The sequence below is a fragment of the Zophobas morio genome, unplaced genomic scaffold (assembly GCF_036711695.1).
Source record: "Zophobas morio isolate AGI-343-1 ecotype UQ-CSIRO unplaced genomic scaffold, CSIRO_AGI_Zmor_V1 ptg000004l, whole genome shotgun sequence".
In the NCBI taxonomy this organism is placed as follows: domain Eukaryota; kingdom Metazoa; phylum Arthropoda; class Insecta; order Coleoptera; family Tenebrionidae; genus Zophobas; species Zophobas morio.
In genome coordinates, this window is record NW_026972109.1 from 18,797,428 (window position 1) to 18,814,075 (window position 16,648).

The 16,648-nt window shown below is 35.2% G+C and overlaps 1 protein-coding gene and 1 long non-coding RNA gene across 2 annotated transcripts in view; one reads left to right on the forward strand and one right to left on the reverse strand.

The window, feature by feature from the left end:
- LOC135144612 (uncharacterized) overlaps positions 1-16,648 on the reverse strand; it is a 151,905-nt gene that overhangs the window by 8,145 nt on the left and 127,112 nt on the right. The window contains exon 9 of the mRNA XM_064076644.1: positions 283-407. Coding sequence (XP_063932714.1) covers positions 283-407 — 125 coding nt within the window. The remainder of the gene's footprint in view (positions 1-282; positions 408-16,648) is intronic.
- Positions 2,399-4,409, forward strand: LOC135144595 (uncharacterized). Its single transcript, XR_010283199.1, has 3 exons — positions 2,399-2,774; positions 2,824-3,756; positions 3,809-4,409. It is a non-coding gene; the product is annotated as an uncharacterized LOC135144595 (long non-coding RNA).

Here is a 16,648-nt window from a genome sequence, read left to right on the forward strand (position 1 = left end):
GTTTTAAACGGTTTTGTGTAAAAATTGTACTTTAACCAGAATGCCGCTTAAATGTGTGTCAGGATGTGCTGAAATTCCACAAGACTACTAATGCATGTTTTTCACTCAAATCAGCTCCATCTGTGTTCAAAATGGCTCTTTAACGTGAGACACCATAAGGTCTACAGTGGATGGTCACCTTGGCACAGGTCATTTAGGAGGTGCGAACCATCCCAGCTCGCCTAAACGGTGCTCTGACATTTTTACGACCAAGCCGACATCATAATTAAAAAATATATATACCTCACAGTCCGGCTGCGTCGGACTGATATTTTCTTTATTGGCTTCCTCTCCCTTGATGTAGTTCCACTCGTCTTCGGATTCTTCGCCGCTGTCGCCGATATTTTCCTCTAACCCACCATCATGAACTGCAAGAAAAGAGGTAATCAGTAAAAACGATCTTAGAAACGGTTGAAAGTAAGCGATGCGCTAGTTTTCCGAACCAGATTATTTATACGGAAAAAATCTCAGTACATAGTAATTATCACGTGAGAATGCACCAAGCGATAATCTAATACCGCTTAATACTAGCCGGATAAAATTCGTTCTCATGTACACACTACAGTGGAGATTTTGCATACGATTTCCGCTGTTAGGCGAAACCTTGCGCCAACGTCCTCATTATCCTTCTGCTCTCTTCATATAAGTCGCGACGAACCGACCATCACCCACGTGGTTGGCGTGAACATGGGACTCGCTTATGGAAGTCTTTGGCCACACCCTGGGGCAAAATGATGGCCATTCAGGGCAGGACTGTCGCTATGGGCACATCGATCGCGCCGGCTGCAACTGTGTCGTTGCCAGATGCAAGATAGAAGATAGTTCGCAATGGTAATGGCAATTGTTAGGTCATGGGCAGTGCCAGAAGCTGGGGAAATTAATGTAATGGAATTTACTAGTCGTTGTATTTGCTCGGGGAATTGGCTCGACCCCGGGCAGCCAGCAGGAACATCTGCGATATGTTTTAGTTTGCCAACTAATGGAATTTTAAATTATGGTAAAGTGCGAACTCGTTTAGCGTTATGAGGCATTGTAATTGACTGTCAGGTGGGAAGAGTAAGTGCAATTAGGTGAATGGCAGATTACTGATAAAATACAGTACTCTGAGAAACCATCTCTGTATATTACAGTAAATAAATAAGGGACTTTGTATTTTGTGACTTGAATAACCTAATTCGCCACGAAATATCAATTTATTCCTGTAATATTTACATAATCGCAGCTGAAGCTTCCGACTTCTTTAGGCGCTTCGGATGTGGAAGCGATGTGACAAGCGTAACACTACACCTTTAGATTTCTACGACTTTCTGAGTTTCTGCGGTGCATCAATTTTTACTTTTAAAAAAGCTTTTGGTTGTGGTGTCATTATTTTCGATTTTCGACCACCAAAATAGTCAATTTCAGGATAAACTATTATACCCTCTCAGTACATGAGTTGTTATTTTGCAAATTTCGTGCTTCAAGAAACATCTACGTAATGTCGCATCAGCTTTGTATTACAGTATCAATAAAGTTACACAAGTTCTCTCTCTCTATCATATTTATTACCTCAATAATTCAAAATAACATATCATGTATGTATGCAATTTGAATATGAAACTAATGAATTTGTATGCATGTAAACAGTGCGGTTTTAAAGTCCGACAAAACAAATAAAACGAATACATATATTCATTGAATACTTAAAAAATACATTATCTTAATCAACGTTCAATATAAACCCCTTGATAGCCTGCAGTAAAACGTGTTATCATCTTTATTTTGACTGAAAGTGTTAAAGAAACTCATTTTGAAGATAATAAATAAGATAATCTAATTTTCTAATTAACATAATGGTTTTTCTTTTTGTTTGATGAAATAGAATAATTTATATAATGCACATATTTTTAATTTTGGTGAAATTTTTCATCACAAAGTTTTAAAAATGTATACCTCAATTATTTATGGAAATTTCAAAAAGCAGTTTCCACCACTGTTTTCAACTTAGAAAGCTATAAGTAATAGGGGAAAAATGTTCGACTTCTTTTGTTGAAATATATTAAAAGCAGCTTTTTCAATACAAACTTCCTTTTACTGTATTTTATTTTCGACAACAAAAAAATCTGCAACTTTCATTGTTGTTTGTAGAGTTTTATAAGTTGAAAACAGTTGTGAAAACCGGGTTTCGAAATTTCTATAAACAATGGAGATATTAATTTGAAAGTAGACGATGATAAAACTGTTCTTAAAAAAGTGCTCTTGCGTTATATAAAGTTGTGGGTATACTCAGGATCACGAAGCAATGCGTACACGTCATGGATGACGTAGATCCGTTACCAACACTAAATCAAAAATACGCGCCGCAATACATGGCAATACGGATCAAAATCGATCAATTTGGGGGAAATTATATTGGTACGACTGATAGCGAAACATATGCTAAAGTTTTATCGATTTCACAAGTGTCATTGGTGTCAACTTTGGTTATGTTGTGTTATTGTTTGATTTTTCGCGTTTTTCTACTTTTCTGCTCATGTAATCGTATCAGTTCTTTTCAGAACTATAACAGTTCTTTTTAGAACTCCAAGTTAACTGTCCTGTACCGTGGTACGTGTCGCTTGCTTGAACGTAAACATTCCACCATGCCGAAGCCCTTGCACGAAGATGTAAAGCAAATGGACGATAATTTAGTGGACTATTTTGCTAAAGAACGCGATAGCGGGGGACCTCTTTTACCACTAACAGCTGTTCAAGACGTAAGTAGGTGTATTTTATTACAATTAGTAATGCAGTCACATTGTACAGAGGGTTGCTGCTGCTCTGGGTGTATGTGTGCGAACAGTGAACTCCGTGGTACAACAAATAAAAACCGGAGAAGGTGTACATTCTCCCAAGAAATAGAGACCCCCGAACACAGCAAGTTTGTGATATTAGAACTTTGGAGCAGTGTGCTATTCGAGAATGCTTATATGGAATGGTCGAAAAAAGTATGAATTTGATGCGCACGCCTTATACATAGATACTAACGATTATTTTACAAAAATACATGTTACACGATCGCCATTAATTGATTGCTTGAAGTAGAAACATATATTTGAGGGTTCTGTAAGCTCGTTAGGAAAAATTTTACCTTCTCTATTGGGTTTCGTTATTCGCCAACCAGTGTACGGAAGCGTCTTATGGAATTACAAAATGTTGTTCATGCAAGAACCAAATTCTTACGTGAATACATGCACAATCAGCAGAACCCAAATCCTTTGCCATGTGTATATCTTGATGAAACATGGATATTTGAAAATGGTTCGGTAGTTAGGTCATTGCAAGTCGATGGTGTCAAAAGTATCAGGATGTTCAAAATAGAAGGGAAAATTTAGTAATGTGTCAGTTTCACGTTAGTTATTTATTCTTCTCACTATATTTTAGGTATATTGTATTACATGCAGGTACAAGCAATGGATTTATTGATGAAGCAGCGCTAATATTTTCTTCTAATACCAAAAATCCAGACTATCATGGTCGAAATGAATCAACAGAATTTTCTCAAGTGGTTTCAATTGCTCATGAATCTTGAAGAACCATCACTGATTATTATAGACAATGCAAGCTACCACAGTACCCTTGCAATCAAATGTCCAGTGGTTCATGGAAAAAAGCAGAAATTCGTGAATGCCTTTAACAACATGACATAAGTTCAGATTCACAGCTGTTAAAAACGGAACTTCTTCATTTGGTTGCACAGTAATGCATATACCATTCTCTATCGTTTCATTTAAAATATCATATTTTTCAGAAATAAACCTCCAAAAACGTATGTTGCCGTGAATTGGGCCAACAGAATGGCCATAGAGTATTGCGATTGCCGCCATATCATTGTGTGTTTAACCCTATAGAAAATATTTGGGGAATTACTACAAATTTTTATTCCAAACACATTGGGCGTGATGGTTATGGTCAAAAAATTCCGTGGAAATGTGGAAAAAAGCGTTAGCACATGTCACGCCCACAATGTGGAAAAATACTGTTGACCATATGAATAAAATAATACGGGAGTGGTGGGAACGGGAATTAGTATTTGACCGTGAAGAGATTGCGCCGTTTATAATCGACATTAATGAAGATTCAGATTATAGTTTTAGTGATTATGACAGTGAAGATTCTAATACTGCAGATGGCATTCAGCCACTGTAACATGTATGTTATTTTCCATTACCATCCTAATTGATTGTACTGGCGGCATGTTCTGCTGATGTCTTTTATAATCACACTATCACTTCACTGGCCAAATATACAAATCACTGGTCAGACGACGACGTTGTGCAACATGCATACTTATTATTGTTTATACTTTACTTTTGTATCTATTCCATGTCAATAAAGTAACTTATTCTGTAGATGTGACGTGCCTATTGTGGCATTGAAGACGGTAAGCATATTTCTCTAACTTGAAGCCTGTCACAACTGTTCAATGCTGTCTGTTTCAGACGTATTTTAACATTCTCGTTGGTAGCTTTAAGTACAGTATGAAGCCTTGTACCACCCTCCAAGTATGTGTTTAACACCCAATTGTCAACAGTTTTTACCAGCAGTCAATGCAAAAATGAACGTTCTTAAAGCCAGTCATTCACGTTCCAACGCCGGGGTACGATTGTATTGGATACAACTGCTGTATAATTCTGCTGACAAGCAGCAGTACACACACGTTACGACCTTGCAGTTAAAAATTTGCAATCGTGGTGGCAACATATCCGAAGAAAATGGACTTTTATACCTGCTTTCACGGTTTGTATAACGTACACTGTCCACACGATCAAATTTACATCGAATACAACACGATTGTACTGCTGCAAACAGACTTGTTCACCAACCGTCCACATCCAACCGATTTGCTTGTCGCATACACATACGTTCAAAAACACTTCAATTTCGTCATACCCTACACAATTGTACCGCGGCGTTGGAACGTGAGTGGCAGGCTTCAGTGACTAGGAATACGTGAAAGAGGTTACAGTCATGATCTTTCCTGTGCCTGAGTTTGTAATTCATAGCGTCTATGCAGCCTGCAGCATGCCCTTGTGTGCTGAAACACTGCAAGTGTAGCTTATTTCTTAACTGTTGCTTCACACTAACGGTCTTCTCATGCTATAATCATAAATAGAACAAACCAAAACAGTAACAAGCCGACATGTTTGTTGACAGTTTTCAAACCGATTCATTTGTATGATAAACGTGGTAGACGCATGACGTCATACAGAGTCCGTGACGTGTACGCATTGCTTCGTGATCCTGACTATAGCTGATATTTAAAATTTTATGTCAACAGTAACGGAGATATTACATTTTGAAAATGCATTGTAAACCCCATATTGGCAAAGGTGTAGCGATTATAAAAAAAATAATCTAGATATTGTGCGATTGAAAAATGGGAATTATGGTTGCCGTTTTTTATTTTTACATTAATCTCATGTTGACACATCTAACATTGCAAAGTAGCAACAGTTTTAATACGAGCGAAAATTCCAAGTCCTTTTTTTTTTATTAAACTGCATTAGTATTAACATTGTTAATATAACAGTTTTGATTTTAATTCCTTATTATATTATGCAACCATTATGTCCGTACAATATGGAATAAATTCAATAAAAAATCAGATAATGCAGTACGTACATGTAGATCTATGTACATTTGAAATACGTAATGAAAATAAAATTGCCATTTAAAACGAAAAAAATTGCAATGTGTAAAACGCTGAATTGAATTACTCTATTAAAAATTATTATCTTTGTTGTTCAATTTCGCTGGTATTATTTATCCTTCATTTCGTACAATTTTTTCCGTTGTTCGTATTTCTGACAAAAAACATTAAAAAATATAGTATGTAATGAGCATAAGGGTATTCCCACGTAATTGAAATTTATTTATTTATTAATCTATTATCACTAACATAATTTGAAAAAGCAAGTTTTTTTTTTCATTATTCAAATCAAGGTAGATAAGGAGAGACGGGACACGATTTACTATAGGAGATGATGAAACAATGACGTATAGGCTTGATAGTATGTTGTTAAGAATTTGAGAACTCGAAAAAAATTACTAAAAAAATCCTTGGACCAAAATTTTGAAACTATTAAACTTTAAATTTTAAGAATAAACTTCATAATTCTAGTATGTTTTGATGGGAATTTAATTGAGTCTAAAATTCCGTTAGGTGTTGTCAAAAACGACATCCATCACCTGGAAAAAATGACGTTATGGATCATAATTTAGCATATTATTATCAAATTGTTAACAACTAATTATTTAGCTGTCTATTACACATGCAGTTCAACAAATCAGAATTACGATGTTAATTCTTCAACTTTGAAGTTTATAATAATTTTATATTTTCACAAATTTGGTGCAGGATTTTTTTTAACCATTCTTTTTGAGTTACTTGCAGCTCTCTAACAACGTACCATCGAGCTTATACGTTTTCTTTATCACCCTATATTTTACAGAGCTTTTGATTAGTCAACTTAAGATCGCTCCCAACTTAAAAAAACCTATACATATTTGGCCCTGTTTTATTACAGTTCAGCAAACAAATACACAATGGCAATTTATACCTACTCAACAATCGATCTGTTGCAACACTTTCAGCAAATCACACTTACGCCGAAGAAAACGTCTTTTGTTTTCGATTGGCATACCATTTCAATTGACAATTACGATAAACGTATCTTTATCGACCGGATTACACTCTATGTCGCCATGTCAACTGTGACATTACCAGATTAACGGCCTTAATGAACTTCCTTTTATCAGACTGACAGCAAGTTATTTACAACCGGCGTAAGGCATGCACGCACATTAAATCTTAGATTTTCTTCGCTTTCCATAAATAAATTGAAAACAAAACAACACACTATTGTTTATTATTGAACGCTTACGCCAACACACTTGTCCAGACCCAAATCCCGGACTTCAATTTTCAAAATAGCTCCTGTCGCATGAATGAACTCATTCGCGCCAATTAAAATCGTTTTTTTTTTTTTTACATTAGAAGTATTATTACATAAAAACCCAATACCGCTTTTCAGGACGAGTCGGCTTACCTTACTTTTTTGATAAGCTGTATCCAAGTCAGGTCAGATCAAAGACTTGGTACTTTTATGCTAACCCTGATTTCCCCTACTATATAATATTACATTTCCGGAGTAAAAAATAAACTAAAATTAAAGAAAAAGAAAAAAATACAGCTCATAATGTCCTCGTATTGCCACCGGTCGGCTGATCGCGCCACTAATCATCACCCGGCCCATTGTGTCCGACAATTACGCTATGCAAATGTGCGTCTGTTGGTCCACAGATCCATCCATCATAATGGTAATACCTACAGGAATAGGCTCGTTAATCCACCAACGCGGTATATCGCATTGTTGTAATTTACAGCATCTGGGCGGAACTGTTGCATGCGAATAACGGGCGTGATCTCGCGCGTCCTCTATTGTCTAGTCTGGTGGATGTAATGGTGCTCTTATCAGGGAGCGCGCCCTTAATAAGCCACCTGTTGAATGTTCGCTCATCAGCTGGCGCGCGGTCGTCGGCTGCCGACGATCGGGTCAGGGGCGGCGAATTAGCGCGCCGTCTGGAGAGACGAAGGCGGGGCCGACAATAAATTTTAGTTAATCTATTCGCGCTAAAAATAAACAAAAAAAAATATAATTTTCTTAAGTGAAGATAACAATCTTTTGACATTTCATGCGGCTGGTCACACCTTGAATGCAGTAGATGGGGGGACAAATAATTTTAAGGTGCATGTAGTACACGCTACGAAACACGCAGGGTTGACTATTGTGGAGCAGTAATTAGGGTTGGACTAATGGTTGAATTTTGCAAATGGTTGCTGCAGATGTTTCTACCTAGCTACAGCGGCCGATGGCAGATGCCGATATCCATTGAGAATGATTGCAAAAGAGTAAAGGTGGCCAAATGTAGATTCAAAATGTTGTATTCAAACAGATAATGGGTATAGAGTAATTTTGGTATGTATGTACAATGTAACACTACAGAGAGATGGGTTTCCAAAATTTTTGAGAACTTAAATGTGCGATTTCAGAGATATTTAACAAGATGGCTTATTAATTTTAGAACATTCAGCATACAACAGTTTCAACTAGGGATATTGTGATGTTCGTTTCACAAAGTACATTCATTTAAAATTTCAAAAGAATTAGTGGTTTCATAGTTTTGGAGATTTGTCTAATAAATCACTAACCACCGTCAACCACAAACAGGAAATATAAATTTTCGTGTTCCATGAACTGTGAAATGCATTAAAAGAGGGATATTCGTTACACGATTGTTATTACTACTTTCATCAAGTCGTCAAAATAAAAAAAGCTTTTATTAAATTTAAAATTAAATTACCAGCAGATGCAGGCATAAACGTAAAAATTGAATTATTACACCACGCATGTAATTACTTGTCATTAACAGTCATTAGATATTTGGAAGTGACTTTAACATAAATTTTGCTAGAGTTTTATCACTTGTACTATAATTACAAGATATACTTAAAATTTCAAAGCAAATGGTTATTAGATCAATAGGGATTAAAGCACAATGCAATTAACTGACCAAACCATTGTTGTGAATGCATATTTTAATGAATAATCATGGGTTATTTCTAGAACGGCCTTATAATATGATAAGTTGTTCCGTTCCATTCACCAAAATAAGGTGGTGACTTTTTCAAGAATATTATTGCAAAAAAATACATATTGGTGTAAAATGATTATTAACGATGAACGACGCAATTTTAAAATATAATTTGAAAAATATATCTGAAATTTTAAAATAAGATAAGAAATAAGGTAACTTCAATTTTCGTGTTTCATGACCAGTATAAAAAAAAAAAACATTACGTGACCTAAGTTTCATGAGCTTGTAAAAACAAAAAAAAATATACTTATGCTTAAACTACTGACAAAACACTTAAAATTGTGCCAGGAAATTGTTTTTCTGCGAATTAACAGATATTAAAGTTTAAAAAATTGGTCTTAACAACAATATAAATAATACCAATATGAAAAAAACTTGTAGTTCTTGTACTTTTAATCACCCACACTCCCCCTTTGATTCGAACGCTACAGACTTATTTATTTCTTATTTCTCATCTCATTCAGTAAGTACACTTCAGTTAGTCAATTCTCTCGCCCCTTAAATATAATCACAAATCGGGGTTTTTCGAAAAATCATAAAATTTGATTTTACAAAATTTTATTATTTTATAATATAAGTAAAACAATATACACAGTGAAAACAAATAATTGGTCGAATGTTTTTTCGACAGAACTTCCATCACCCCCGAAGTACAGTCCAACAAAAATTATAAAATTTGATTTTGCGATAACCAGTGGCGTAAATAACGCAGGGGCCCAAATTCCAAAAGGACGTGGGACAATTTGAAAAGCAGATAACCAACGTGAAAAGTTGTATTCTCAGTACATATTTAACTTCAACTGTTTATGTTTATATTTCGAAAGAATTCGACTAATGCACGTTCCGATATCAAACATCAGCGGCGGCATTTGTGTTAAAACAAAATGAAAGTTTTTGTCTCCTCAAAAGAAAAAAAGAGAACTAATTTACCAAGCTATAACAGAGTAAAACAGTCCGAATAATATAGGCTGGCGCAACATGATTCTATTCTTACATTGTCGAGAAAATGGAGTGAACCGTTCTTGATTTGATAAAAAAAAAAAAAAAAATGGAAACGTTGCAAAATCGAACCGCAGACTTTCGTCTACAAAGCAGACGTCCCACCACACGGCGACCATTAGGGAGGTTTGCGTGGTTACATATTATTTAACTAAAAAAGGTTTAAACAATAACAATTATAATAAACAAAAACAGGGCGGACTCATAAAGCACACGTGTGGGAGTGTATTATCTTATGAAATTTAAATTACGTATGTTCAAAGTTGAATTTTTTGAAGAGATGGCATCATGTTGTTGGTAGGGATGATTAAACAAATTTTGGTGTTAGCCTCTTAGCGTCTACACGATATTCATCTAAAATTTGACAACAGTCGGTCCATTGGTTTCATACATTATCTGCCTAATAAAAATTCCGACCGATAGAGAGACGGAAACGGCCGATCTATTGTTTCGTACTCTGGTGATCCAGTAGTTTCGAAATTAATTGTCTAATAAAAATCCGGATAGACGCCACACAGAAAAACGGAAACGGGAGACCCACTGTTTTGTACTGTTGGGCTCATGCAATGTCCAGAAAACATTAAAATAGATGGACAATATTCAATAGTTCGTTCATTTAAGCTTGGGAATTTGTTATTTTTTACTGAAATTCCCTCGCCTCTGAAGCATAGTATTCACATGAGTGTGGGGTTGAATGCCAATACTTTTACAGCATACAGCAGACGACTTTTATGTAGTTCAGGAATATTTTAAACTAAAATGTCAGGAAAGTTACATCATATTTGTAACTTTGCGTAAAATAAGTTAAAAAAAATGTTTTAGAAAACAAAAAAGTACAACACTAAAATACTAAATCACAAGTTAAGAAACGTCTTCAAGTGTCTAGAAGGGACAAAAAAATATATGTATATCTATCTGTTTAATTATAAGGTTCCTAGATTTGCAAGAAAGTTAAAAAATTGGGATAAGCAATAACATGAATCAGAGTTTATCTTAACATAATATGTTACTGGTATAAAGAAGTTCCTCACTTTAAAACTTATTTTTCGATGAAAACTTATTTATCAGAAGTGACATCACTATTTTCTTGGAGAAAATGAATAACTCAATTTCAGTTAATCTTTTCTAATATCGCAATCTTCTTTTCTGTGGACAAATATATACTCATTTTGATATGATCAAACCAACCCTAACAGTAACATCAGATGAAGCAGAAAATAATAAACAATGAAAACACTAGGCAAAGAAAATATAAACTGCACCAGTTGGTCGTGAATGGAAATATCATTATGAGTCTTTAGATTCATTCCAAGTACATAACAATTTTTACTTATATACAATCAAAAACAGCAATAAATTGTCTGTGTTTTGATAATATTTTTCAAGTAGAAAAATGTAAATTTATCTTTTTAGTTTAAATCGTAAAAGTGTCCTTCAATTTAATCAAATCATTCTTTTACTGATATTATGGAAGCATAAAACACAAAAAATGTTTTAGTACCAACAGTTCAATTATATGATTTGTCCATGATTCGTTTCACTTGTTAATAAACAATAACATATAGATGTATGCGGTTTCGTTCGTCTAAAATAACGGCAAATCATTTTTCAAATGTGTACATTTTTGACTAAAATAGTATTCGTCTTGTCCACAGCAGGATCTGCAGATCACGAATTGCCCATAATTGCACCAGCTAAATATACGTTACAGACTCCGACAAACCACAAACCACAATCCTGACATTATCTTTTTTTATAGAAAAATTTTTATTACTTAGAAATTTTCTTCACTCTGTAAAAGCAAAATCCATAAAGACTTTCACTCGTGACAAGATTATTAAACTGCAATTATTATGTCCTAATTACTCTTTAGATTTAATACCAAACCCACCGCCGATAGAATTCTTAAGTGTGGTTTCTTGGCGCCAGACAGCCCCCACAAAGCCACCTTTCTGGGTCGATACTGTCGAGTTCACCACCCCTATCTAATCTTAATATCGATTATGTCTGCCATTCAGACGACACGCAGGTGGTTCGCGAAAAATGACACTTCTTTTACTAGCTGAAACTCGGTTACGTTGAAACGATGTCATTTACAATTTCAATAAAGCCATTGTGTGTAAAATCGAGCCATTACTGCTGTAAAAATCCACCTGATGAATTCTCGATAGAAATACCATTAGTATTACGCGTGTTACATGTGTTATATCTTTTTTATTACAGTAACCGTAACAGCGTCCGTGGAACAGGTTAATAAATATTTACTTCTTCCTCCATGCTGTTTTTAATAAAATCATTGTAGGTCGAAACGCAAACCCACAATCCACTTTCACACGTCCGAACCGAGAGATTTACGAAAGCTCGTCGTAAATCGAAAAACTCGCGATTTGTGATGATAACTCAACCGCGCCCTCCGATTTATCTTCGTGCATCTAAAAACCGAACGATAAACTGTAATCAGAAGCGATAAAATCTACAAAATCGCGATTATAAGTCATGGCTTTACGAAACACGTGCCGCATTAAGCTTATTTGAACTTTCAAACTTTGTCATTGTCATCGTGACCCCTGCACACCATAAATTCTGGTTATGAAAGGGTTGACGTTTTGTCGCAGTTTTTTTCCAGAATGCTTCTAGTTGCGACAGGCCGGCTAACGACGAACAAATTATTCATATTTCGGTCGTTATTCCTCAGACGAGTTGAATGTTTCAAAATTCAAGTGCTACGATTACTTATTCAAATTAAGGCCGGGTTTAATTCAATGTTCGCGTAACGACTAATTAGGTGCTGTTAGAGGTAACATCTTCTGAAAAACCAGACGGAAGTTCAGTAGACTTTTACATGGAGTAGTTCATTTTATGACCTTTCAAGAGCTGTAATTGTTATGGTCCAATAAAGGTGATGGTATACTCTGTGTATAATTAAATTTAACCTGTTACACGGCTGCATTGCTTAGGTGCTAGTTTGATCTTAAATATATTGCAGATGTTAGGGAAAACGTACAAATAAGAACTAAATCAACGACTCCGGTGCTGGAAAAGGTTATCATTATTAGCAAACAATCTCACTCGCATGAATAATGTGTGAATTCTGGAAAAAAAAATTCAAAAGGCTTTTGTGGTTAATAATGGTATTCACATTCCTAAAAACATTGTAATAAAAGATTTCTAGTTTCTTCTACTAACGAAAGAAATCACCATATAAACATTATGTGTGTTACTTGTCACTCACTCCTAAGCAGCCTGCATCTAGATGTCTTGGTGCAATTTTCCTCCACATTATTATTATGAATATTGTTTAAAACTATTCACTTCACATAAAATGCGGAATTTATATTACAAATTGTTCAACCTCAAACAGTACAATTTTAAACATTTCCGTTTTACGACTGGCATACTAAATTCCCATTAAATTTTGAACAAATGCCAACAGAATTAAACAGAAAATCGTTGTTGTTGTGTAGAAAAAATTACCATTTGGCAGTAATTTATTGAGACTATGATCACCGACGTGTTTGTAAACGCCTTGTGCTATTTTTTGAACTATTTTGTTATTTTAAACATTTAAAAGTGCCTTGTTGGTACATGAATTTATCGATTTTCAAATTCCTTCAGTGAGATCAATTTTAACACATGTGCACACAATGTGTTCACAGGGTGCCGAAATGTATCCCCACACACCAACGAGATCCACTTTACTGTCTCTAAAGTGCATTCTTTTCCATACTTCCAGTTCTGCAACAGTAAATATCAAACAACCCTAAGTTGAGAGAACCACTTCAAGAAACACTAGGGCTGCATCTAAATTCGTTTGGCCAATATTCAACATATCAGAACCGGAAGTACAAATCAAATAATATAATAACACAAATTAAGAGTTATTTTGCGACTGTAGCTGTGAATTAAACATTAGCAGGTAAATGTAAAAGATATTCAAAATATTCGACTATAAATAAATAACACGGGGAATTTCATTTCAGAAACCTTATATCTCTAAAATTGATTGAAGTTGAAGTTTCCAAAAATATTCGTCATTCGTTAAATCTATGAACAATTATGCACACATCAAATATTCGTAAAATTTACGTTTATAGCATCCTAATCAATTTAAGATTTCAATTACTCTGATAATGAAAAATTTCACCTAATCGTTACAAGTAATAAATTAAAGGCAATGCGCAAAAAATCAAATATTTAATTACGCTTTTTCTATTTCACAACAAATGGTTAACGGTTCATCACTGGCTATTTAGACCTAATCGAATGAAACTAAATGTTTAAAATACTGTTCAATCACCTCATCCCGATGGAAATCATTTGACTTGCGAATTTTCGATTCTATATACATACTCTAATACTGAATTACAAACTTTATAGAATCGATTAAAATAATAACTACAGCAACAACGGATATGACTATGCTAATCACTGGATAATGAAGGTTTTCATTTGTGTTATAAGGCTCCACTTGCCTCTTTCCACTTACCTCAACGTATAAGGATTTTCGAAATTTTATGGTCTGCTTTATTATACTATCCTCAAAGATATTTGGCGTTTATGACTTCACACCAATTTGACTCCCATTATAATTCAATAGGCCGTCACAACCGGATGTCTTAAACCCACTCACCGATACCTACCTGAAAAGACCTTTTCTGGTAAAAGCACAGGGCAGGACTGAGTTTTGCATTTACCGACAACTGCGCCTTTCGAGTTTTTTATTTTAAGTAAAAACAAAGTAACTTTGTACTCAATCATTTTTTATTACAGCACAACTATTTACTTATTAACTACTACTGCTTATTTATTGATCGAAATAGTCACTGTCATCATCACTCGACTCTTCTAAATTAATAATTAACGGTGTTATCAACCGTGCCCTGTACTGGTCTTCTTCTTTTGTGGAATGTCGTACACAATTGGCCCACATTTCGGCAGTTATTTTGGAAGCTTCTTCCCTAATTATGTCAATTGTTGCACTACTAAATTTTGGTGCCGTATTATTCCTTCTTATATTATTTTTCATTTGCGACCAGATTAGTTCGATGGGGTTAAATATACAATGGTACGGCGGAAGTGTGATGTAGAGAGCGGATTTCGGTCGGGCTAGACAAGGCCAAACTCGGTACGGCTCGTACGGGATGGGAATTCATTGCAGTTACGGGCTGCACTTCGTTTATTTGAGATTAGAATACCGCTGCTTCGTTGCACTCTGCTGTTAATTCCAGTTCTCATTTACTTAGCCGTTTGATTAATAAATCGTTAATTGTACTTATGGAATAAGTGATATTCAAATTCAGTGATTATCTATCACCCGCTACTGAGTCCCGGCGATCCAGCGCGTCCCCACCTATAATCGTGACGTAGCCCGACAGAAATCCGCTGTCTACTAATCACCCTAAATCCACGATCTCGCGCCATAGCATCTATTTTATATTGTTTCTCAAATTTTCGAGTGTGTAACACTTCTAATAATTGTGTCTTTGTGTAATTTTCTTCAAAGTATAAATCATATTCCGTAAGGAAATTTTGAAATTTGAAAATTTTAACAAACAAAATTACTCTGAGTCCGGTCCTTCGCGTCTCGACCGTCCCTGGCACGTCGAAAAGGTCTTTTCAGGTAGGTATCGGTGAGCGGGTTTAAGACATCCGGTTGTGACGGCCTATTGAATTATAATGGTAGTCAAATTGGTGTGAAGTCATAAACGCCAAATATCTTTGAGGATAGTATACCACTCGCTACGCATATTCTGGAATGTTTACAAGTGTATATCAATTTATATACAAGTCAAATAATGACATAAATTCCAAACGTTTTATTACAATAAAATGTATAAACATAAAATTGAACTCGGAAAATTTAGGTTACAATATTAAACGCTAATGTTTCTTTGTGGTTTTATTCAAAGGTGTATTGTTGCTGCCACAATTATTAACTGTTTTTCTTACTGTTCGAAAATCTTGTATTTCAAGGTTATATTTAGCGATATACATATCTCGGTTATAAATTTTTGAAGTTTTGTGTAAGTGCGATAACCACATAAGTACGTCAAAAATAGAGGCCTGTGTATGCACTACACTACACCTGCACTAGCGGCCTCACGTGATTCAAATTTTTCGACTTTTTGCCAACTCTCATTCTCAAATTAACTACATTTCCTCGTTCTTTAGACGACGTATTTCATTCGTAACACAAAGCGTCGTCGAACTTCACGTTCCCAATAGCGACAATCAGGAAATCAAAAAACCAGTAACTAGAACAATCGCGTTTTGTAATTGCCGAACTCGTTACTAGTTCAAATGCAATTCTTTATATTCGAGAATGAACCCAGTTCACCTTGCTGAGTGTCACAGTGGTGGCTATTTTCGTCTCAAATGCCACGAATTTGGCCTTAACCGATGCACTACTTGCAACACGTTAGACACCAATAAAACGACAAAGTGTCCATATTTCACAACGCACGAATCCGCATAAATAAAAATAATGTAAACCGTGAAACCTTGGCCAATTCATAAAAATAAAGGACCTCGTTTGATTGGCGGAATTTCTCTCGTTGAAAAAAGCCACCAATCGCAGTCGAAATTTCCTCGCCGTTTTGTTGACTTGTTGTTCCTATTTAGGAACGACAATTTGGTACCTTGTTTGGCAGCACGCCGCCACTGCCATAAGTGATTGATTTCACAGGTAGTTAGTCATTGCAGTCGTACTTGAACGTAATCTAATCTTATTAGTATGCAGAAAATAGTTGTTAACATTTAACTGGACGTTTGGTATTTCTACGAAGTTCGTACCCACATCTCTGCCCTTGCTGAACCTAATTATCGCGAAATTTTGACTTTGTCGAATCGTAAGCGAACACGTGAACAATGACGATAAGGCAATAACTCGACAAAGCCAACTTCGATACTTGCCAAGGGATGTTTAAAAATA